At 38.6% G+C, this 24,881-nt stretch overlaps 1 protein-coding gene across 2 annotated transcripts in view; it reads right to left on the reverse strand.

Moving 5' to 3' along the window:
- Positions 1-24,881, reverse strand: part of LOC150089468 (band 7 protein AGAP004871-like) — a 320,570-nt gene that overhangs the window by 48,080 nt on the left and 247,609 nt on the right. For both annotated transcript variants that reach the window (XM_090368612.1, XM_090368611.1), the window contains exon 3: positions 5,790-5,862. In XM_090368612.1, coding sequence (XP_090224738.1) covers positions 5,790-5,862 — 73 coding nt within the window. The remainder of the gene's footprint in view (positions 1-5,789; positions 5,863-24,881) is intronic.

Consider the following 24,881-nt stretch of genomic DNA (forward strand, 5'->3'; position numbering starts at 1 on the left):
TTCAGATAGGCTCTGACCCAGTCATCTGGACATTACAATTTAGCCTTTGTCAAACTCACTTAAGTCCGCTGCCTTTCCCATCTGAAGAACAAGAGTAACACTAACTAAAAGAGCTCCTTATCAGGCGTTTTTTATACTGTGTCCCGACCTGCACACGTGCAATAGTTCACCTGCCATTGCTTCGATTTGCATAACTGACTCACTGGTTGTCATAATGTTTTGGCTCATCGGGGTGTGTGTGTGTGTGTGTGTGTGTGTGTGTGTGTGTGTGTGTGTGTGTGTGTGTGTGTGTGTGTGTGTGTGTGTGTGTGTGTGTGTGTGTGTGTGTGTGTGTGTGTGTGTGCGCGCAGGATGTTTCAATTAAAATGCACTGGGGTCTATCTCGCTTATTTTTAGGTTATTTGTCATGTCTGTCATATTTGGGCTGAAATTTTTGAATCTGACATTAAAACTGGACTAAGTAATTGCCATTGAGATTTTATAAATTATAAATTTAAATTTTGCATAATCAACTTTTTTTCTCAGTGGAAAAATATTTCCCATTATCAGTTTAGTCAAAAAACATCATCAGGGTACTTCTAAAATGAACATAAACTGAATTTATTTGAAGAGAAAAAAAAAATAGTTGTAATGATTGCTTTTCAATAGGTGCATTTAATGCTGTGTTGAATAGCTAGCTATATAAAGGCAGTTACAAATAAATAAATAAATTTTCTGTTTATACTTTGGGATCACCATATGGTCAGAGGAGTTCACAAAATAAAGAGAATACATACTAAAAATAGCACTGTATTTAGCAATCAGAGGCTTGAACCGTAGTCACTCAGAGCACATGTACTTATGCACTCTCGTCTGTTGCACCTCCTCTTGCAAATAATGAAAAAAAATAATTTTAAAAAATTCTGGAGTAGAAAACAGCAATTTCATAAAGTAGAAGTTAAAGAAAAAAAAATGTGTATTAATAAATTCATTATCAGGAAATAAAAAAGAAAAAGAGATAAATTAAATGAGAATGGATATTTGGTGCTTACTACCATTTTGGCCTTTGGTTATCAAAGATCAGTTATTAGTAATATTCAACAACACTATATGGCGCTGCTATTATTTCCACAAATGAAAGGTAACAGTGTAACTAATAACAACAACAATGGCAGACTCAAATAATTTTAATCTGGTAACAAAACAAGCAGATACACACTACATGAATAATTTTCAACATTCTCAATGTTTGTATATGAGACTGCATAGTCATACCACTATAAGAATGAACTCAAGGTCATCACCATGAGATTTAGCCTAAATTTGGAGCAAAGGGAGGGATGGGATGATTAGGGCAGTTGCTTTTTATATTAATTTTAAACAAAAGTAACCACAAATGTATAATGAAATAATGTGAAGAAATAATTCTGATCTCATTTCAATCTTGGTCTAGAATATAAATATAATATCTGCAATCACCCTTTCTCCCTAGTTCACTAATCCCTCATCTTCTTATAACAGTGACCTTGAATTTAATTCTTATGGTTGTAGGACTCCAGGTGGAATAGTTTTGAAAGAGCCAACATGGGCTTTAAATGTTATTTGTAAACTATTCAGCCTCCCTCTGCCACAATACAAGCCTATAACCTATGTAATAAATTAGAGCAAACATTATATATTCTCCTTGCATATTACATATTCTCCTTCTCAGATCTCTGAATTGTCAGTAGGAATTTCATATACTTTTTCTTCAACAAAACCTCAAAAGAAAATGCCTAAAGGGATGAGATCAGGAGAACGGGGTAGCCAAGACACATAACCCCCATATCCTATACACCAGCCTTTAAATATGCATCGTACCCACCGTTGTACTACTGCAATTTTGTGTGATGGGGCACTATCATGCTGGAACAAAACAAACCTGACAAAGAAGTTGACAGGCTTCAATGTTAATGGAATTTAACTAATCAAATACTTTAATGTAATTCATAACATTTCACCCCAGTCAGTATGCAGTCAATAAAAACTGGCCCAACAACTTCCCCTCCCCATATGCTATAACACATATTAACAGACCATCTCATCAGATGGAAAGCAATTCTACAACAGTATGGGTTTGATGAATAGGAACCCAGTAGCAAGAACTGTCTGTTGGCGAAGCAAATTGAATGAAGGTGGTCTCATCAGTCCACAGGATATTGCTAAGGAAACCGGAATTTTCGTCTACCTTGGTTAACAGAAAATTACAAAACTCCAAGCATTTTGTGTTGTTAACTTCATGCAGATCTTGTTGTAAAAGCAAATGACAGGAATAAATTTGTTCTTTCGAAGGATCTTCCAAATCTACATGTGCTTGATCCCACAAAGAGTATCCCATATACTGCTACTTGGATATGACAGAAAGAAGGCCACTATGTCTTCTTCATGCAGATGTCCTAATTGTTCATGAAGTCTCAATTGTTTGCTGTACACATTTTTATTATTTTATGTGCACTTCCAGTTAATATAAAGTGATTCACAACACACAATTGTTCTATGTGATATTTACAGCCTCTGAGGATGTCTCTTGGAAAGTAAGCTTGCTGTTGCTCTAACATTTCAGCAGCACCCTCCATATAGTAATACTATCTGGATAAATAGTTTTTGAAAAACTATACTTTCACAAACGTGCATGCAAATAAGCACCAAGAAGTGTACTTCTAATGAATTTTTCTGTGCTCTTCATTCAGTTTATGTGGCTGGCCATCACTGTAACATGCATTCATGCTTCTGTCGTGAGCTAGTGTGTACGAATTTTGCTGTGCCAATGGTTAATTCATGTCCATATTTGCATAAAAGTCTGTACTGCAAAATATCTGTCATTCCTGGATCAGCAAGAACATAGCAATTCATGAGATGCTGAAACTGAAAACCCCACATTTAAATCAGACATTGGCTCTTTGTTTTTTACTGCAGTTTACACTTGATTTCAAAACTATACTGCCTGTATAATTTAAATTATTACTTGATGTGCCATCTTTTCCTACAACCAATATAGGATGTTGTAAATTATTTGAATCTGCTGTTGTTATTAGTTACATCATTATCTTTCACTTTTGGAAATAATAGCAGCTGCCATACAATGTTGTTGAACATTACTGCTTTGAAACAAAAGGCCACAATCAAATTTAAGCAGTAAATATCCATTACCATTTCATTTATCTTTTTTTTAATGAATCTGATAATGAATTTATTATTGCGCTTTTTTTCTTAGTTCTATTTTATGAAACTGCTATTTTCAACCCCAGAAGTTTTTTTTTAAATAATTTTTCATTATTTGCAAGAGGAGATGCAACAACTTCCCTTGTACGGCTAACTGCTCAACACAGTACAATATACCCTATTGAAAAGCAACCATTACATACAATCATTGTTTTTTGTTTTTTTTTTCCCCTTCATATAAAATAGGTTTATGTTCATTTCAGAAGTACACTGATGATGCTTTTAAAACTAAATCGATGACAGGGAACAACTTTCCCATTGAGTTGATTAGACAAAATTTTAATTTAGAAATTGTAAAATCCAAACAGCAATTGTTAGTTATCCAATTTTAACATCAAATTCAAAAATTTTGGCCCAAATATGATAAAAATGGTCCAGACAACAAAATAGCCTGAGCCTAAAAATATGCAAGATAAATGACTGGTTTAATTGAAACAGTGTGTGTGCGTGCATGTGTGCGTGTGCGAGAGAGAGAGAGAGAGAGAGAGAGAGAGAGAGAGAGAGAGAGAGAGAGAGAGAGAGAGATTTTACTGCAAAAATGTTAAACTTTGAAGGAATAAAACACAATAAATGAATTTCAGTTTGAATTATTACTCTTAAATTCATAACCAAAATTTTTTTTTTTAGAGATTTAGTTTTTATTATTTTCAGTAACAGAATATTTTAATAATACAGAAAAGAGATATTACTGAAATAATGTTTAAAGCTTAAGCAATCTTATTTTGAACTGATGAAAGTAACGAGATACTGAATGTGTTTTCAATAAGACTATCAAAATCAGGGATAATTAAAAACAACCTGACCTAAGGACATCAGTTATGGATGAACAGTTCTTGCATTTGTTAACTTTCATGGTAGATTAGTTTCACAAAAATACAGGAATAACAGGAATTTATTTTCAGAACAGCATTTTGAATTAAACTATTTTGTTTTGCCAACCAAATACCAAACTTAGGGCTACCTGAAACTTCAATATAATTGTCATTCTGAAGGATCTGTTATTAGTGGATTTATTCAAAGATTTGTGTTACTTATTCTGAAAGATTTACGAGTGGAACTGATAATATCGCCAGCATTCAGTTAAAGAAACATATTTGCCACACTGCTAAATAAAATATGTCTGCTAATTCTCAATATGTCCAAAGTCAGAAAAGTTTACATATTCAGTGTAAACTGCAAACATAATGAATAATTAAGGATAGCCAGGTTTCTGCCACACAGCACAATGGGCCATGCATTTTTCTTGGCAGCATATGGACTTAAATCACATCTTTACAGCCAGCCAAATATAACTATAGGTTCAATGACAGATAATTCATTCAATTTCTTATTGAATTCTCCTAAAAGAATATTAAAGTGATGAATGGATGAAATAGGATATAATTTGTTTTCAATGATTGTAACCATGACTCAATCATCAGGGAAAATGGAAATATATTGTGTAAAAAAGGATAGGTCAAATAGGACCAGGGTATGTCTACCAGGTGCAAAAGTTGATGACGTTGTAGAGTAAAATATCATCTTTTAAGGGCACAAAAGGTGATATCATTGTATACATTGGCACTAATGACATTAGTGCCAATGTATACAATGATACTAATGACATTAAGTGTAGGAGATCTGCGGATTTACTTAACAAGTACAGATCAATGTTGAAAAAAAAGTCACGAGTTAGGGTTAAATTTGAAAGTTCGGCAAATTGCAACAGTGATTATTTATGCATTAAAAACTGACAGATAAAAGAACCACTAGGTGGCAGTGATCACAGTGTATTAATGGGAGATTTACTTAAAGATGTGACAACCACCAAGGGTAGAGGAAAGGAAAGGTCTGGAGACTAAACACCTGTGAGGCAATATGATTGACGTATTTAAGGCTCTGAAAGGATTGAACACGCTCAATGCTGATGGGATTCTTCCTCTTGCTTAGACTACACACATGAGGAGGCATAAATTAAACTTGAGAAAGGATGGTTTAAGAATATATGTGCAGAAGTTTGCCTTTAGTCAAAATGAGTGGTTAATTGGCAGAACAAATGTCCATCTGATGTTGTGGCGGACAGATTGAATAAATTCAAGGAAAACCTAGACAGACTGTTGGAGAGGATGGATAGGTGAAATGGGAAGGGTTTTTTTTTTTTTTTTGCCTATGCTGTATAAACTTGTTTTATTGCATCATTTGCCTATACTAATACTACATTACCCACTTCCACAACACCAGATGGTAGTTTGTTCCAACAGTCAGCTGAAATTGGCTGAAAGCTAATTTTAGCACACCTTTCCTGCAACCATCCTTCCTTTTATATTTTTGCCCCTTTATGCATTTTGTCTAAGCAAGAGTAAGGATCAGTAAGTGTCTTAACTTTCCAGACACTGCAATTTGCAGAACTGAAGTCTTTCTTGGTAAGAGTATCCTTTTGTCCCCCCCACCCCTTGTTGCTCTTCTCTGCGCACATTCTAACAGATCCACATGCTTCCTGAAATGAGGCTTCCAGAGCTGTATGCAGTACAGCTCTGGAATGGCATGTTTCAGAAATTCAACTGTCTTACCTGGTCCTTTAGCTCCTCCCTTTACTAACCTACCCAGGCGAAATATCACTGCCCTTTCATATTCTTGAACAACCTGGAAAGGAGAATAAAATATTAAAATATGCAAATAATACAAAAAATGTTTCTTAAAAGGAGTTGATAATACTAAATACATGCAAAATAACATGTTACTAGAAAATAAAATGAATTTATAAAAATTAAACATGTTCATTATATTTATCCATCATGCAAAGGGGTTTTTTTTTTTTTTTACAATTTCTGGATTTTTCCATTTTTATCAAAGGATTTCCAACCCATTTAAGGTGTTGCCAATGTTTATCAAATGTAGCAGCTAATAGGAAGTTAATTTTGTATGTACTGCATTCTCTGTAACATTATTATCTAGAGGTGTGCATGTGTACACTCTGATTACAGTTCATTCTTATATCAATAAAAAAAATTAACCTGATATAACTTCCTTTATACTGTATGTGACTCAAACATCATAAGGCTCTTTTCTGTAAGGAATGGATATATACAGATTAACATATATGCCATTATTAAACTTAAGCGAATACAAGGGTCTGCAAACAATAGGATGTGTCCCATCCCTGCTCTTTTCCCCAAAGGGGGCAATAAAATTGCTTGTCACAAAACCTGTTGGTTGCTGAAAATAACACAAATTAAAATTTAAATTACTAGATACAGTAAGCGCCAGTTATAGTCATCACTGGTTATTAGAATCAGCCACTTTGTAGAATAAAATTTCAAAGAACCGATTCAAATCAATAAAATGTGCTACACTTTCACTGTTTATTAGAATCACGTCTTCAGTTATAAGAATCAATTTTGAATGCCTCATAATATTTTTCTAAGGCACATTTCTGGAGGTCACAACCATAAAACAATTTGCAGTTTTGTTTTATAGGACTTTTTTGTTTGTACAATCTATTATAAAAGGGTAATAAACTTGATCTTATTGCATTTGCGATAATACTGATAGCTAGAAGTCTGTGTTTTTACATTGTTATGGTGAAATGTGTTACCATTTCACTGAAATCTTCAATCACATAAAAAACAAAAATTTTCAGAATCTGCACTTCATCCTATATCTAAACTTTGTAAACTTTTTACTCAGTATCTCACTTGCGTGTGTTGTGTTAGTTCCAATTTGTGCATGCAGTGTGCTTTGTTATTGATTGATGCTTATCTTTTTTTACTGTGTTTTAAAATTTACTACCCCAAAAAAAAAAAAAAAAAAAAAAAAAATGTCAATAAGCAGAAAGAGTGAATTTGAATGTAAAAGATAATAACGAAACAGGCCTACGCGCTCTGGAGGAGGAGCGCGTAGGCCACGTGATGGAGGAGTTAGAGGGACGTGCGTTTGCACACGCACCTGATCACATCGCCTTTTGGTGTCGCTATGTTGACGATGTGTTCGTGGTCATCCCTAGAGACTCAGGTCAGCGACTTCTATCATACCTCAACTCACTATCGCCCTTCATAAAATTCACGATTGAGCTGGAGTCGAACAACTCTTTACCATACTTAGACACACTTGTCCGACGTGAAGGCACATACCTGAGGACTACAGTTTATCGTAAGCCCATGTGTGCTGGCCAGTTTACCAACTTCCGGTCAGCACACGCGCGAGGCCACCTCCTCTCCACGGCCCGAACCTTGCTTACTCGCGCCTGGACACACTCCAGCTCCGCTGATGAAAGACGCAAAGAGGTCACTAGAGTCAAAGTAGACCTTACGAGGTGTGGCTACCCCATTGACGTCCTCGACAGGTGTGATCTACAGACACGTGACATCGTGACGACCAGCTACAACACCAACAGTGACGAGCCATCCACAAGGGCATTCATCCCATACTACCCCAACCTGTCACAACAGATCGGCAGAATCCTGAGAACGCACGGAATAAAGTGCATCCAGCTCCCAGGCAGGAAACTGCGTTCTTTCATTTCCAACGTGAAAACACCTGTCCCCACCCTTCTGCAGAGCGGTTTAGTCTACCGCATCTCTTGCCGTGACTGCACTAGCTGCTACTTCGGAGAGACTGGACGTCGACTCGAGAAACGTCTCTCGGAGCACAAAAGAGCGATCCGTTTAGCGGATATAGAACACTCAGCTATCGCCGAACATGTCTGGACAACCCACCACGACATCGACCCACACCGCGATGTCGTGGTGGTAGACAGATCCCACCATTACCTAAAGCGTACCTGGTTGGAATCATTAAATATAAAATCTTCGGATAAATCCTTAAACAGGAACAGTGGTTGCCAAGTCAACCCGATCACAGAGTCAGTAGTTCTGTCATTGGACAAGCGCTGGCCACGTCATCATGCGTCACAGCCACAGACGTCAACAAACAATTAAACCTCGCGTCTCACGCACCTGGCAGTGCACATCTTCATTCCAACTGCCATTCATGTATTTTAATTCTGACGAAGGCTACCATATAGCCGAAAGCTCATATATTTCTGCTTTATCTGTACGCTCTGTGTTTAAGCCACAATAAAATTCCTCTGTAAAAGATAAGTTACAAATTACGGAAAAAAAGAAGGCAAATTAAACTTAAGCAACGTCTCGAAGGGAAGCAGCAGTAAAATTAAGAGTGCCTTATCAAAATTATTAAAATCACACATTAAACACTAATGTGATTAGTGAAACCAGAAAAAGGAAGCATGAAGGGAAATTTTAGATGAAGGCCAGCTCGTTTAATGCAGCAATCAATCGTAGCATTCTTCTTCAAAAAACTAATGATTTTGCTGAAAAACTACACACAGAGTTTAAGGTGATGAATGGATGGCTGACAAGATGAAAGGAGAGGCATAACATTGTTTACAAAGAACTTAACAGAGAAAAACAGTATTCTGATTGTTCTGCAGCTGACAATTGGTTGAAAACTTCTAGGCAAACTATGTTAGGCACTTATAATCCTAAAGATATTTTTAATACAGATAAAACAGGGTTGTACTACAGGGCTACCCTGGACCATTGCATGATTTTTAAAACTTCCTCTGCATCTGCAGGAAAGAAGATCAAAGACAGGATTACAGTTCTTTTAATATGGAACAATCAATATGAAGCTGTTGGTTATAGGCAAGGGTAAATCTCCTAGAAGTTTTAAAGGAGTCAAACAGTTGTCTGTTGAATAAGCCATTAACACCAACGCTTGGATGACAGCTTCTTTATTTGAAGATTATCTTCGTAAATGGGATTTGCAATTGAATAAGAAAAAAAAATTGCATTGGACAACTGTCCAGCTCATCCAAAGTTGACTTCCAAAACCACTGAATTAGTTTTTCTACCTTTGAATACCACATCACTGATTCAACCTTGCAACCAGGGAATAATAAAAACCTTTAAGACCTTTTATAGATCAGATATGAGGTGAAGAATCATCCAGTCTATAGATGATGGTTGGGAAACATCATCCAATACCGCAAATCAGATAACTGTTCTAGATGCACTTCATATGACAATGAATGCCTGGAAAAGTTTCTGAAACCTGAATTAGCAAGTATTTCAAAAAAAATGTGGACTGATTATTCATGATGATCAACAAAGTCACAATACTGATCATGTCTGGCACACTATGGCCACAGATGCTGATGCACCTAATAAATCCCCAAACAAACAAATCACACTGAAAAGCCTGAAGATATATGTGAATAGGAGTTTAATGATTGGGCAGACGTAGATCGTTATCTATACATTACTACAGCTTTAACAGATGAAGAAATTTCCCAGTCTGTTACTGATAATTTTGCCAAGGAGGAGGAAAATGAAGTATGAACCAGAACGAATTCCAGTTACGAAACAGCATTTGAAGCTATAGCCGTTCTGGAGAGAGTGTTGGAAGAACTGGTTCAGGTGATGTGAATATAGACTGTTATACAATATTGAAAAATCTATAAATAGACTTTGTAATGATAATTTAAAGAAATCTAAAATAAGTGACTATTTTAAATTAATAATATTACAAAGTGTTATGTTTAATTAATATGTATATTAATTAAGCTATGTATGCAAGTATAAATTAATTTTTATTTTGCTAACTTGTGGATAATATTCTTCCGATTTTCACGTATCATTTAATTGGCAATAAACTTTTGGCAATGCAGTGTAAATTTGTGCTTTATATCTTTATTTTTATACCCTCTGAATAATATTTGTCAATTTTCGCTTATTAGAATCAAAATTCAGTTTGCAAATGTGATCACTATAATCAGTGCTTACCGTATTAATTTTTGTTTGTACAATCTATACTGATCATGTCTGAACATCCACTATGACTGAAGAAAGTCAAAGAGTAAAGTAATATAAAATTGGATTGAAAATGGTATGCAGATTAATAAGAATCAACTAAGCCAGAAACATTTTGCATTACTTTTAATATTTTAAAGAATTAGCATTGGCAAAACACTTTCCATTTCACCTATCCAATCCCTCTAATAGTTTGTCTACTTCTTTCTTGAATTTATTTAAGCTATTAACTTCCACAATAACAGAAAGAATTTTGTTCCAGCAATCAACCATCTTCTGGTTAAAGGCAAACATCTGCACATCTATTCTGCAACCAACCTTCCCCAATTTCAAAATTATTTCTTGTATCCAGTTCCTTTGAAACCACATCATAGTATTCAATCAAATTGGTCAGACAAGATTACTCCTTAAGAAATGCATTATGTGTCTAAACTAAAATTACAGTCTTGTCTAGATAGTGCTGCATTATTCTTACACCTGTGACTCCATTATTTTCCCTGCAACCGAAGTTAAACTAAAAGGTCTGTAATTACTCGTGTCACCCTCTGGCATTAGCAGCATATGATGCAAGAAAGCAAGCTTATATAGCATCAGCCAAAAAAAAAAAAAAAAAAAACCTTCCCATTTCACTCCAAATACTTGTCTAGTTCTGCCTTGAACTTATATTTAAGCTGTCGACTTCCACAGCTACAGTTTGTTTCTTGTTTGTTATTTGGTTTTTAGGAGCATTAGCAACTAAGGCCATATTGCTCCGGGGATATGCAGTGGTCATTCCCTGACCTTTCCACATCCTCCGTATTTGGTGGTCACGGGCTCGAACCCCGGTCTAATCAAAAAGAGTGTGATATGCACTGCTGCTCCCGCCCACGGAGGCGCCCCACAGCTACAGATGGAAGTTTATTAGCATTAACATTAGTAGAGGCATTTGATGCAAGAAAGCAAGCTTATGCAGCATTAGCCAAAAAAAAAAAATAATAATAAATAAATAAATAAAAAATAACCACTTCCACTTCACCCCTCTGTTCATTCGAAATACCTGTCCAGCTGAGCCTTAAACTTATTTAGGCTATCAACTTCCACGACAAGTGATGGAAGTCTATTCCACCAACCAACCACCCGCTGGCTAAAGGCAAATTTCCTCACGTCTATCCTACATCTGTCTTTTCTCAATTTGAATTTATGCCCTCTCAGGTGATTATTCTGAGCAAGAGGAAGAATCCCATCAGCATTGAGCATGCTCAAACCATTCAAGGCTTTATACACATCTATCAGATCACCTCGCTGGTGCCTAGTCCCCAAACACTGTAATTTGCAAAACTTAAGCCTTTCTTCGGAAGAGCAATCTTTTGTTCCATTCACTAATCTTGTTGCCCTTCTCTGTACTCGTTCCAGCATCTCTACATCCTTCTTGAAATGAGGCCTCCAGACCTGTATACAGTACTCTAGGTGTGGCCTAACCACTGCCTTATACAAGGAAATAATCACCTCCTTATCCCTGCTAGAAATATTCCTATATATCATCGACAATACACCATGAGCTACTCTTCCAGCCCGTCTGCACTGCTCAGAAAACTTCATATCTGCCTGCACAACCACCCCCAGATCCCTTTCATTCTCTACCACTGTCAGTGTAGTACCACAGAGTTGATACGTTGTTCTGCAGTTGCTGTTTCCCGTATGTAGTACTTTACATTTGTCAATTCATTTGCCACCTCTCAGCCCATCTGCTCAACTTTTCCAGATCCTGTTGCAGTAGCATAGTGTCAGTAGTGTCCTTGAAAACCCTGCCAACCTTCGTTATCGTCTGCAAACTTGGACATTAAGCTTGATATACCATCATCAATACCATTTATAAATACAGAAAACAATAATGGACCCAATACTGAACCCTGAGAGACTCCACTAATAACATTAGTCCACGATGAACAGTGTCCATTGATTACCACTCTCTGTCTTCTCCCCCTCAACCACCTCTTTATCCATAGCAGCAATTTGCCTCCAATGCCACACTGCTCCAATTTGTGCAGCAGTCTTCCATGTGCAACACTATCAAAAGCCTTTCTAAGATCCAAGTATATAATATCAAAGTTATTCCCTGCATCTACGAAAGCAATAACCCTTCCTTTTATCCCTAATGGTAGTTACCTCTTTAAGTAAATCCCACTTCAGCACACTGTGATCACTGCCACCTAGTGGTTCATTTATCTGCAGATTCTTAATGCATGAAGAATCACTACTGATAATCAAATCAAGAGTATTACTCCCTCTAGTTGCCTCCCGAACATGCTGATGTAGAAAACAATCATCCAATAAATCCACAAAAGCCTTGCTAGTGTGTGAGTGACCAGCCCCCACATTCCAGTCAATATCTGGGAAATTAAAATCCCCCATTATAAGACTCTCTGATTTACTGGCCCACTCTATTTCTCCGAACAGTTTCTTATTATACTCATCAGAGTCATTAGGCCTATAGCACACTCCTACTCTCAATTTTGATCTCCCAATGCTTATGTCACACCAAACTGACTCGACACTGCACTGTCCAGCGATGTCGACTGGCTTCACTTCCTTGGATTTTATGTTTCTTAACTAATAGCATAACCCCTCCTCCCTTCCTATCCTGTCTGTACACATTGTTCTCCCCAAATTCCAGTTCTGCATTCCTTATATCTGTGTGACACCACGTCTCTGATATCCCAACAATATCTGCCTTTGATGTTTTGAACAATACCTCAAATTCATCAAATGTATTTACCAAACTCCTAGCATTGGTGTACACGCAAGTATACATGCAGCTGTTCTTTTTCTTAGCTACCCTAACGCAACCTATGTGTTTATTCGTACCCCAATGATTCCCGGCAGTCTCTGAAATATCCTGCATCTTATTTTCCAGGCTGCGGCTCATCCAATAGAAGCAGTGCAAGAATCACTTTCACCTCTGCCAGTGGCTACTGTTAATCTCTTAGTCCTTGTATCTCCCCAATCTAGCAGTTTTCCGACCCACCTAACACTGCCTCGATAGCATCAGCAAACATTCTTGCACCCTTTCTATTTAAGTGTATCCCATCCCTGTAGAAGCAATCTCTCCTGTTAACAAGTACAGACCAGGTTGAAAAAAATTCTACCCCTTGAGCCTTGTACAATCTTTCCAGGGCTGAACTGATTGACAGGGCTCTCATCATATACTCCCTCCTATCGTGTCTGGGCAGAATTGCAGACACTTTCAAATTCAACCCTAATTCACGGCTTTTTTTCAACAGCGACCTGTACTTGTTAAGTAATTCCGCCGGTCTCCTACTCTTAATATCATTAGTGCCAACGTGTACAACTATATCACCTTTCGTGCCCTTAAAAGATAATATCCGCTCTACAACGTCATCAACCTTTGCCCCTGGCAGACATACCCTGGTCCTGTTCCACCTATCCTTTTTACAAAGCATGTTTCCCGTTTCCCTGACAATAGAGTCACCAACAACTACTAGTTCCTTTGGGACCAGCGCATTCTGCCTTGGGGGCTGCCGCAGTGTTGCGTGATGACCAAGTGCAAGCTCTGGCATTGGTGTGGGCAGCTGAGAGCTTGATGGGCCCCTCATTTTTAATCCTTCGAGGGCATCCACCCTGTCCTTCAAGCTCTCATATAGACCCATAACAATGCTGAGTTGTCGCCTGATTTCCTTACACTCCTTGCATCGCTCACACACAAAGACATCCCCCATGGCAGTATCATGTCCCGTACCTGACTGCTCCACAAACATCAAGCAAGTAGTGCATTTTAATAGGCTGTGATTCAGAGGGCAACTGCCCCCCTCAGTTCTCCCCTGAGCCACAGCACTCCCATTAGCTTGAGCCTTTTGCTTTGCTGCTCTGGTCTGAGTCATGATTTCGATTTAATGTCAATAAAATTACAATTTCAGAACAAAATTAAAACCTTAAACTTTTATCCTAGCAGAGTTATAACGCTATATTTACGTTTCAGTATCGAGTGTTATCTACGAAATCCCTTTATATAACTTCCGTATCAAGTTAAGTATTAATTATTTATTTTTTACTAATTATTTATGTTACGTAACCCAAGTAGTTATATGTATAGTTAAAGGTACAATTTAATTGACAATGAAGTTCAACAAGATTAATTATCTGATTAATTGACAATATTATATACTATACTATACTATATTAAGCTTATGCTATCTATTTCGAGATATTATGTATCGCGTAACAATGGCGGCTCGATACTGGTTTTGTATCGAGGCTACTAGAGACGGTCGTTTTCAAAGCCGCTAAGTGGATTTTTCTTATTTATTGATTTGAAATTATTGTTTTTCTAAAACTTTTGATTTAAATTTAGTAGTATAACATTATTTTGTGATTTTCTGATTAATTTGGTGTATTTATTCTTTACTCGGCCTTGTAATTGCATAAAAGTGTCGGGAAAGGTTTCCACGTGTTTCAACTCCGCTAACCGTTCGTACTTTTCCCGCCTTTGTGATACGATATACCGTACTAGATAGCGTTAGTTGAACTTCGTTAGCAGTTAAATTGTACGTTTAAATAAATACATATAACGACTTAGATTACAAACGTAATATAATTAATTTTATTTAACATAATTAATTATACATATAACCACTTAGGTTACGTAACATAAATAATTAGTAAAAACAAATAATTAATACATAACTTGATACGAAAGTTATATAAAGGGATTTCGCAGATAACACTCGTTACTGAAACGTAAATATTCCGTAGATAACACTCGTTACTGAAACGTAAATATTCCGTAGATAACACTCGTTACTGAAACATAAATATAGCGTTATAACTGTGTTTGGATACAAGTTTAGGATTTAATTTTGTACAGAAATTGAAATTTTATTGAAAGTAAATCTAAATCATGACTCAAACCAGAGCAGCAAAGCAAAGGGCTCAAGCTAATGGGAATGCTGTGGCCCAGGGGAGAACTGAGGGGGGCAGTTGTCCTCTGAATCACAGCCTTGTAAGATGCACTATTTGCTTGATGTTTGCGGAGCAGTCAAGTATGGGACATGATACTGCCGTGGGGGATGTCTTTGTGTGTGTGCGATGCAAGGAGTGTAAGGAGATAAGGCGACAACTCAGCGTTGTTATGGGCCTATATGAGAGCTTGAAGGATAGGGTGGATGCTCTCGAAGGATTACAAGTGAGGGGCCCATCAAGCTCTCAGCTGCCCACACCAATGCCAGAGCTTGCACTTGGTCATCGCGGAACACAGCGGCAACCCCCAAGGCAGAATGCGCTGGTCCCAAAGGAACTAGTAGTTGTTGGTGACTCTATTGTCAGGGAAACGGGAAACATGCTTTGTAAAAAGGATAGGTGGAATAGGACCAGCGTATGTCTGCCAGGGGCAAAAGGTGATGACATTGTAGAGCGGATATCATCTTTTAAGGGCACAAAAGGTGATATAGTTGTACACGTTGGCACTAATGACATTAAGAGTAGGAGACCGGCGGAATTACTTGACAAGTACAGGTCACTGATGAAAAAAAGCCGTGAATTAGGGTTGAAATTGAAAGTGTCTGCAATTCTGCCCAGACACGATAGGAGGGAGTATATGATGAGAGCCCTGTCAATCAATTCGGCCCTGGAAAGATTGTGCAGGGCTCAAGGGGTAGAATTTTTTTCAGCCTGGTCTGTACTTGTTAACAGGAGAGACTGCTTCTACAGGGATGGGATACACTTAAATAGAAAGGGTGCAAGAATGTTTGCTGATGCTATCGAGGCAATGTTAGGTGGGTCGGAAAACTGCTAGATTGGGGGGATACAAGGACTAATAGATTAACAGTAGCCACTGGCAGAGGTGAAAGTGATTCTTGCACTGCTTCTATTGGAATGAGCCGCAGCCTGGAAAATAAGATGCAGGATATTTCAGAGACTGCTGGGAATCATTGGGGTACAAGTAAACACATGGGTTGTGTTAGGGTAGCTAAGAAAAAGAACAGGTGCATGTATACTTGTGTGTACACCAATGCTAGGAGTTTAGTAAATAAATTTGATGAATTTGAGGTATTGCTCAAAACATCAAAGGCAGATATTGTGGGGATTTCAGAGACGTGGTGTCACACAGATATAAGAAATGCAGAACTGGAATTTGGGGAGTACAATGTCTACAGAAAGGATAGACAGGATAGGAAGGGAGGAGGGGTTATGCTATTAGTTAAAAAACACATAAAATCCAAGGAAGTGAAGCCAGTCGACATCGCTGGACAGTGCAGTGTCGAGTCAGTTTGGTGTGACATAAGCATTGGGAGATCAAAATTGAGAGTAGGAGTGTGCTATAGGCCTAATGACTCTGATGAGTATAATAAGAAACTGTTCGGAGAAATAGAGTGGGCCAGTAAATCAGAGAGTCTTATAATGGGGGATTTTAATTTCCCAGATATTGACTGGAATGTGGGGGCTGGTCACTCACACACTAGCAAGGCTTTTGTGGATTTATTGGATGATTGTTTTCTACATCAGCATGTTCGGGAGGCAACTAGAGGGAGTAATACTCTTGATTTGATTATCAGTAGTGATTCTTCATGCATTAAGAATCTGCAGATAAATGAACCACTTGGTGGCAGTGATCACAGTGTGCTGAAGTGGGAGTTACTCAAAGAGGTAACTACCATTAGGGGTAAAGGGAAGGGGTATTGCTTTCGTAAAGGCGACTACAATGGACTGAGACAGTATTTAAATTCTATACAGTGGGATCAACTGATGATATTGCCAACAGCAAATTCAAAATGGGAAGCATTCAAAGAACTTATCGTGGAAGCTACTAGGCTTTACATACCAACTAAGAAATATTGTTCAAGGTTTAGGCCTAAATGGTTGTCAGATGAACTCATGAGGCATATGGCAGAGAAGAAAAATGCATGGGATACATACAAATTAACACGTGACACGGACGCCTATGATAGATACAAGTTGATCTGTAACCAAGTTACAAAGGAGGTTAGGCAGGCGAAGGCAGATTACGAGAGATCCTTGGCAAGGGATGCGAAGAAAAACAGCAAAGAGTTCTTTACTTATGTAAACTCTAGAAGGAAGGGGATGAATCAGATTGGTCCACTTGAGATCGATGGGTCAACTGTTGATGACCCTGCTCGGGTAGCTAACAAACTAAATGAATATTTTGCATCGACATTCACACATGAGGAGTTATTCAGCGAGGGGAATGCCAGAGGTGTATTCAACTCTAGCAGTAAGCTAGAGAATCTTGTAATAACTGAGAGCAAAGTGGAGGAGAAATTGTTGAAGATAAACACAAGAAAGGCACCTGGGGTGGATGGGATCTATCCAGTTATATTAAAGGAGGCAGCAAAGGAGGTAAGCAAACCCTTAGCCATAATTATGAGAGCTTCCTTGGACTCAGGGGAGGTACCCATTGACTGGAGATGTGCAAATGTGACCCCAATTCACAAAGGGGGATCAAAGGCTGACACAAGTAATTACAGACCTGTGAGTTTAACTTCTGTTCCTGGAAAATTAATGGAGGCACTGGTGAAAGAAGCACTGCAGGATCATCTAGACAAGACTTCAGTTATAGCTAGGACACAGCATGGTTTTGTTAAGGGGAAGTCTTGCCTGACCAATTTGATTGGATACTATGATGCAGTCACAAAAGAACTGGATGCAGGGAATAACTTTGATATTATATACTTGGATCTTAGAAAGGCTTTTGATACTGTTGCACATGGAAGACTGCTGCACAAATTGGAGCAGTGTGGCATTGGAGGCAAGTTGCTGCTATGGATAAAGGGGTGGTTGAGGGGGAGAAGACAGAGAGTGGTAATCAATGGACACTGCTCATCGTGGACTAATGTTATTAGTGGAGTCCCTCAGGGTTCAGTATTGGGGCCTTTATTGTTTTCTGTATTTATAAATGATATTGATGATGGTATATCAGGCTTAATGTCCAAGTTTGCAGACGATACGAAGGTTGGCAGGGTTGTCAAGGACACTACTGACACTATGCTGCTGCAACAGGATTTGGAAAGGTTGAGCAGATGGGCTTCGAGGTGGCAAATGAAGATTAACATTGACAAATGTAAAGTACTACATATGGGAAACAGCAACCCCAGAGCAACGTATCAACTCTGTGGTACTACACTGACAGTGGTAGAGAATGAAAGGGACCTGGGGGTGGTGGTGCAGGCAGATATGAAGTTCTCTGAGCAGTGCAGACGAGCTGCAAGAGTAGCTCATGGTGTATTGTCAATGATATATAGGAATTTTTCTAGCAGGGATAAGGAGGTGATTATTCCCTTGTATAAGGCAATGGTCAGGCCACACCTAGAGTACTGTATACAGGCCTGGAGGCCTCATTTCAGGAAGGATGTAGAGCTGCTGGAACGAGTACAGAGAAGGGCAACTAGATTGGTGAATGGGACAAAGGGGTTCTCTTACGAAGAAAGGCTTAAGTTTTGCAAATTACAGTGTCTGGAAACTAGGCACCAGCGGGGTGATCTGATAGAGGTGTACAAAGCCTTGAATGGTTTGAGCATGCTCAATGCTGATGGGATTCTTCCTCTAGCTCAGAAAAATCACCTGAGAGGGCATAAATTCAAATTGAGGAAAGACAGATGTAGGATAGATGTGCGGAAATTTGCCTTTAGCCAGCGGGTGGTTGGTGGGTGGAACAGACTTCCATCCCTTGTCGTGGAAGTTGATAGCCTAAATAAGTTTAAGGCTCAGCTGGACAGGTATTTCGAACGAACAGAGGGGTGAAGTGGAAGTGGTTATTTTTATTTATTTATGTTACTTTTTTTTTTTTTTTTTTTTTTTTGGCTAATGCTGCATAAGCTTGCTTTCTTGCATCAAATGCCTCTACTAATGCTAATGCTAATGCTATTTACGAACGGTAAACACATGGATTTGATACCCTTTCCGATACTAAGTAATACCTACAAAATCTCTATCTAAGTTACTTTAATCTAAGTATCGTAAATAGGAATATAAAGCTACTCTAGAAAATAAGTTAACACGCCAATTTAAGCTAATAAAACAGAAAATAAATCAGAAAAAACTTCTCTGTTCCAGGAGCAGTAAAAATGTACGTCCGCACAGGCTACCCTCGGTCTCGTTTCCAACATTCAACTACTCACTGGCTAAAGGCAAATTTCCACACATCTATTCTACAATTGTCTTTTTTCAATTTGAATTTATGTCCCCTCAGGTGAATAAGCTGAGCAAGTGGAAGAATCCCATCAGCATTGAGCTTGCTCAAACCATTCAAGGACTTATACACCTCAATCAGATTACTTGCAGGTGCTTAATCTCCAGATGCTGCAATTTGCAGAACTTAAAACTTTCTTGGTAACAGCAACCCTTTGTTCCATTCACCAATCTCGTTGCCCTTCTCTGTACTCGTTCCAGCAGCTCTACATCCTTCCTAAAATGAGATCTCCAGACCTGTATGCAGTACTTTAATCACCCTTTGTGAATTGGTGATACATTCACACATCTCCAGTCCATGTGACACATTCCCTGAATCCAAGGATGCTACCATAATTATGGCTAAGGGTTTGTTTACATTCTTTTCTCCTTCCCTTAATATAACTGGATAGATCCCATCCACCAGAGAAGAAAAATGCATGGGATGCATATAAATTATCAAGCGACTCAGAAGCCTATGGCAGATATAAGTTAATCTGTAATCAAGTCACAAAGGAGGTTCGGCAGGTGAAGGCAGATTACTAGAAATCCTTGGCAAAAGATGCTAAGAAAAACAGCAAGTTGCTACAATGGATAAAAGGATGGTTAAGTGGGAGAAGACAGAGGGTGGTAATCAATGGGTGCTGCTCTTCTTGGACTAATGTTATTAGTGGGGTCCCACAGGGTTCGGTGTTAGGTCCACTGTTGTTTTGTATATTTATCAATGATATTGATGAAGGTATATCAGGCTTAATATCGAAGTTTGCAGATGATACAAAGGTTGGCAGGGTTGTTAATGACAGTAATGGCAGTGTGCTACTGCAACAGGATCTGGATAATTTGGGCAGATGGGCTAAGAAATGGCAACTGAAGTTTAACCTTGACAAATGCAAAGTACTGCATATGGGTAGAAGTAATCCCAGAGAAACGTACCAACTGTGTGGTACTACACTTAAGGTGGTAGAAAATGAAAAAGACCTGGGAGTAATTGTGCAGGCAGATATGAAGTTTTCTGAGCAATGCAGACAGGCTGGCAGGGCAGGTCATGGGGTTTTGTCAATGATATATAGGAATTTTGCTAGCAGGGAAAAGGAGGTGATTGTCCCTCTGTATAAGGCAATGGTAAAGGCCACGCCTTGAGTACTGCGTACAGGTCTGGAGGCCTCATTTTAGGAAGGATGAGGATTTGCTTGAGCGTGTACAGAGAAGTGCAACAAGATTGGTGAGGGGAATGAAGGGATCCTCTTATCAAGAGGCTTAAGTTCTGCAAATTGCAGTGGCTGGAGACTAGGCACCTGCGCGGTGATCTGATTGAGGTGTATAAGGCCTTGAATGGGTTCAGCACGCTGAATTCTGATGGGATCCTTCCACTTGTTGAGATTACGAACCTAAGGGGGCATAAATTCAAATTAAGAAAGGACAGATGTAGAATAGATGTGCGGAAATTTGCCTTTAGCCAGTGGGTGGTTAATTGCTGGAACAAACTTCCATCTGTCGTTGTGGAAGTTGATAGGTTGAATAAATTTAAGGAGGAACTGGACAGGCATTTGGAGGGAATGGTGTGATTTTTTTTTTTCTTTTTTTTTTTTTTCTGGCTGATGCTGCATAAGCTCATACACTTGCTTTCTTGCATCACATGCCACTACTACTACTACCTCAGGTGCCTTTCTTATGTTTAACTTCAATTTCTCTTCCACTTTCCTCTCAGTTATTACAAAATCATTTAGCTCCCTGTTAGAGATTGATAAACATCTAGCATCCACTTCCCTAAAGAATTCCTCATGTTTGAATATAGATGAAAAATATTCAGTTATTCTGTTCAACCTAAAGCAGGATCATTACCAGTTGAACCATTGATATCAAGTGGACCAATTTGATTCATCCCACTTCCTTCTAGCATTTACATAAATAGAGAAGTCTTTGCCTTTTGCTTTGCATCCTTTGCCAAAGATTTCTAGTAATCTCCCTTCACTTGCCTAAACTCCTTTGTGACTTGATTACAGACTAGTTTATAGGTACCATAGGCTTCTGTGTTTCTTGATAATTTATATGCATCCCGTGTATTTTCTTCTCTGACACAAGTCTCAATAGTTCAACTGACATTCATTAAGGCTTAAACCTTCAACTGTATTCCTTATTTGGTATGTAAAGCCTAGTACTGTCTATGATTGATTCTTTGAATGCTTCCCATTCAGAATTTCCTGATGATAACATCATCGGCTGGTCCCACTGTATGGAATTTAATTGCTGGCTGAGACTACTTTAGTCACCTTTATGAAAGTAAAAACCCATTTCCTTTAATCTTGATGGTAGTTACAGCTTGAAGTATATCCCAAATAAATACACTATTATCACTGCCACCTAGAGGTTCTTTCATCTGCAGATTCTTAATACATGAATAATCACTGCTGATAATCAGATTAACATTATTACTCCCACTTGCTGCCTCTCTAACATTGTGCTGTAGAAAACAGTAATCCAATAAATTCACATCTTGCTAGTGGGTGTGTGACCAACCCACAAGTTCCAGTCAATATCTGGAAAACAAAATCCCCCATAAGACATTATGATTTGGTAGTCCACTATTTCTATGTCAATTTGCTCACTCTTCTCATCATGCCTCTAACACATTACTACTCTCGTGTTACATGAAATTGACTCAACGTTACACTGGCCACCAATGTCAACTGGATGCACTGCCTCAGATTTTATGTACTTCTTAAGCAACAGCATATCCCCCCCCACCTCCAATCCTACCTGTCCTTTCTATACACATTGTACTCCCCATATTTAAATTCTGCATCTCTTATATCTGAGTGATACCATGTCTCTGATATCCCAACAATGTCTGCGTTTGATGTCTTGACCACCAATTCAAATTCATCAAATTTATTTGCTGTGCTCCTAGCATTGATGTACATGCATGTATACATGCACCTGTTCTTACTTACTCTTAGTTACTCTAAACACAACCCATGTATTTACTTGTTCCGTGATGACTTGTTCCCAGCAGCCCACGAAATCTCCATCACCTTGATTTCCAGGCTGCTGCACATTGCAATTTTATTTTTATGTAAACCCCACACACGAGAGGTATTAGAACCTATAGTACTTAGTACCATACTTGGGTTGGAGGTTGAGAAGACGAAAGAAGATATTTGTTGCTCTTCTGTAGACAGTAATTTTCAGGAAATACGTATGAAGGAAGGTTGTTCAAGAAAACGGCAATTGAATGAATAAAGGATGAAAAGTTGGTTCTGTGAGTTTGAAGTTGGACAGTAAATGGATGTTGGCTGGTGGCAACACGTGTTCGGACTGTTTTGAAAGAGAGAGCGGGAATTATATAAGCCAATTCAGAAGAACAGTGCCCATGGAAGTATCTGTAGAAGAGGCATACAGCAGAAACAGTACATCTATGAGAAAGCGAGTAGAGAGACTCTGTTAGAGATGAATCATTAATTAACCTAACTGCCCTCTTCTGAATGGAATCAAGAAGCCTGAGAGAGGTTTTGGGGGACCCACCCCAGATGTGGGAACAATATTCCATGGCTGGACAGATTTGCGATTTATACAGAGTGAGCAGCTGTTTGGAAGAAAAGTAATGCTAACAGCGAAAGAGAAAACCAGGTTTTTCAGATGCAGAGGAAGCAATATTTGTAATGTGCTTGTGCCAAGAGAGATTAGAAGTCAGGGTAATTCCCAAAAGAGATATATCATTTTGCCTAGAAATTGGAGTGTCACTAAAGATAAGCATAGGAGCAGAAGAATCCTTTTTGCGAGATATAAGACAAGACTGAGTTTTAGAAGGGTTGAAATCAACTAAGTTGTCTTTGCCGTACTGGAGAATTACCTGAAGATCGGCATTTAAGGAATTGGTAGCAGATTGTCGAGAAATTGAAGCTGATTGAACAGGACAAGGTTTCTCAAAATGGAAAGTGGAATGCAATGTGCTATCATTGACAAAACTATGGATAGAATTTCCAGTCAGTGGAAGAAGGTCATTAATATACAAGAGGAAAAGAGTGGGGGAAAGAACTGAACCTTGGGGGACATCGACATTAGTGAAGAAGTTAGACAGAGAGCCATCTACCATCACCCTCAGTTAGCGATCAGAGAGAAAACTGGATAACCAATTACTAAACACAGTTGGCAAACCAAAAGATGGAAGCTTGTTTAGAAGACCTTTCTGCCAAACACGATCAAAAGCCTTTGAGATGTAAAGAGCAACTACTTGTGTTTCACCGAACCTTTCCATTGAATTAGTCCATAAATGGGTAACATAAGCCAGAATATCACCAGTGGATCGACACTGATGAAATCCATACTGGCGATCGTTGATCAGACGGACGATTTCTAGGTAGTTTAAGAGTTGGCGGTTAATTGATTTCTCCATTACTTTAGAAAGAGTAGAAGTAATTACAATGGGACGATAATTGGATGGGAGGGATTTGTCACCCTTTTTAGGAACTGGCTGGATATGAGCAAATTTCCAAGCAGAAGGAAAAACACCTTTGGAATAAGAAAGTGAAAAAAGCCGGCAAAGAATAGGAGTAAGTTCAGGAGCACAGGTTTTGAGAACAAGTGGAGAAATACCATCAGGACCTGGAGCTTTCTTAGCATAAAGATTCATCAAAATCCTTCTGATATCCTTTTGACGAAAGACCACAGGAGGCATTGAATGGAGCGTGTTGGGAATGGTGGGAGGTGTTTTACCAAGATCATTAATACATGAGCTGGAGGAAAAATGGGATGCTAGCAGGTCAACTTTATCCTTGGCTGAAGTGACAACAGAACCATCTGGTTTGGACAGAGGTGGGAGCAGAGATGGGCAAAAGTTGCGGCCAATAGCTTTGGCAAGAGACCAGAATTCTCGGCTACCATTAGGGCAAAAAGCAAGTTTCCTACTCTTAGCCTGTTCAAACTCTAGGGTGGACTGATTAATAACTGCTTTACAATTGTTGCGAGCTTTGGTGTAGGCAGAAAATGAAACTGAAGAATTAGAAACAAGCCAATTAAGATATGCAACATTCTTCTCTTGAACAGCCTTAGCACATTTATTGGAAAACCAAGGTTTAGATAAAGGATGAGATTTTAAAGTGGATGTGTGGGATAAAGGATTCCATTCCTGCAAGAATAATTACACTGACACGATCTGAGCAAACGTTGACATCAGAAGTTTTGAAACAGTATTCCGACCAAGGAAAAGAAGCAAAGAAATCTCGCAGATTATCCCATTTTGCATTCTTCTAATGCCAAACAACACGAGGTTCGGAATAGCCATGAGTTAAAGGTTCCATTGGAAAAGAGACAATCACCAAGTTGTGATCTGAAGTGCCTAAAGGACCTCTCACTTCAACCTTGTACTTAGAAGGGTTGTTTGTGAGAAAAAGATCAAGCATATTGGCTGTATGATTAGGATTGTCCGGTATTCTTGTAGGTAAATGAACAATCTGTGTTAGGTCACTAGTAATTGCAAAAGCCTCAGCATCTCGACCTGCTGGGTCGGTGTGAATAGAAAACGGAAGCCAGCTGGAGTTGTGGACACTAAAATCACCAAGGAAAATTACCTCACTGTTAGCAAAGTTGGACTGGAGAAAGTCAAGTTGCAAAGAGAGGAAGTCAAAGAGATCCAAGTGATTAGTGGATTTGGGAGAA

The sequence above is a fragment of the Mastigoproctus giganteus genome, chromosome 2 (genome assembly GCF_048544385.1).
Source record: "Mastigoproctus giganteus isolate SK-2022 chromosome 2, ASM4854438v1, whole genome shotgun sequence".
NCBI lineage: Eukaryota > Metazoa > Arthropoda > Arachnida > Uropygi > Thelyphonidae > Mastigoproctus > Mastigoproctus giganteus.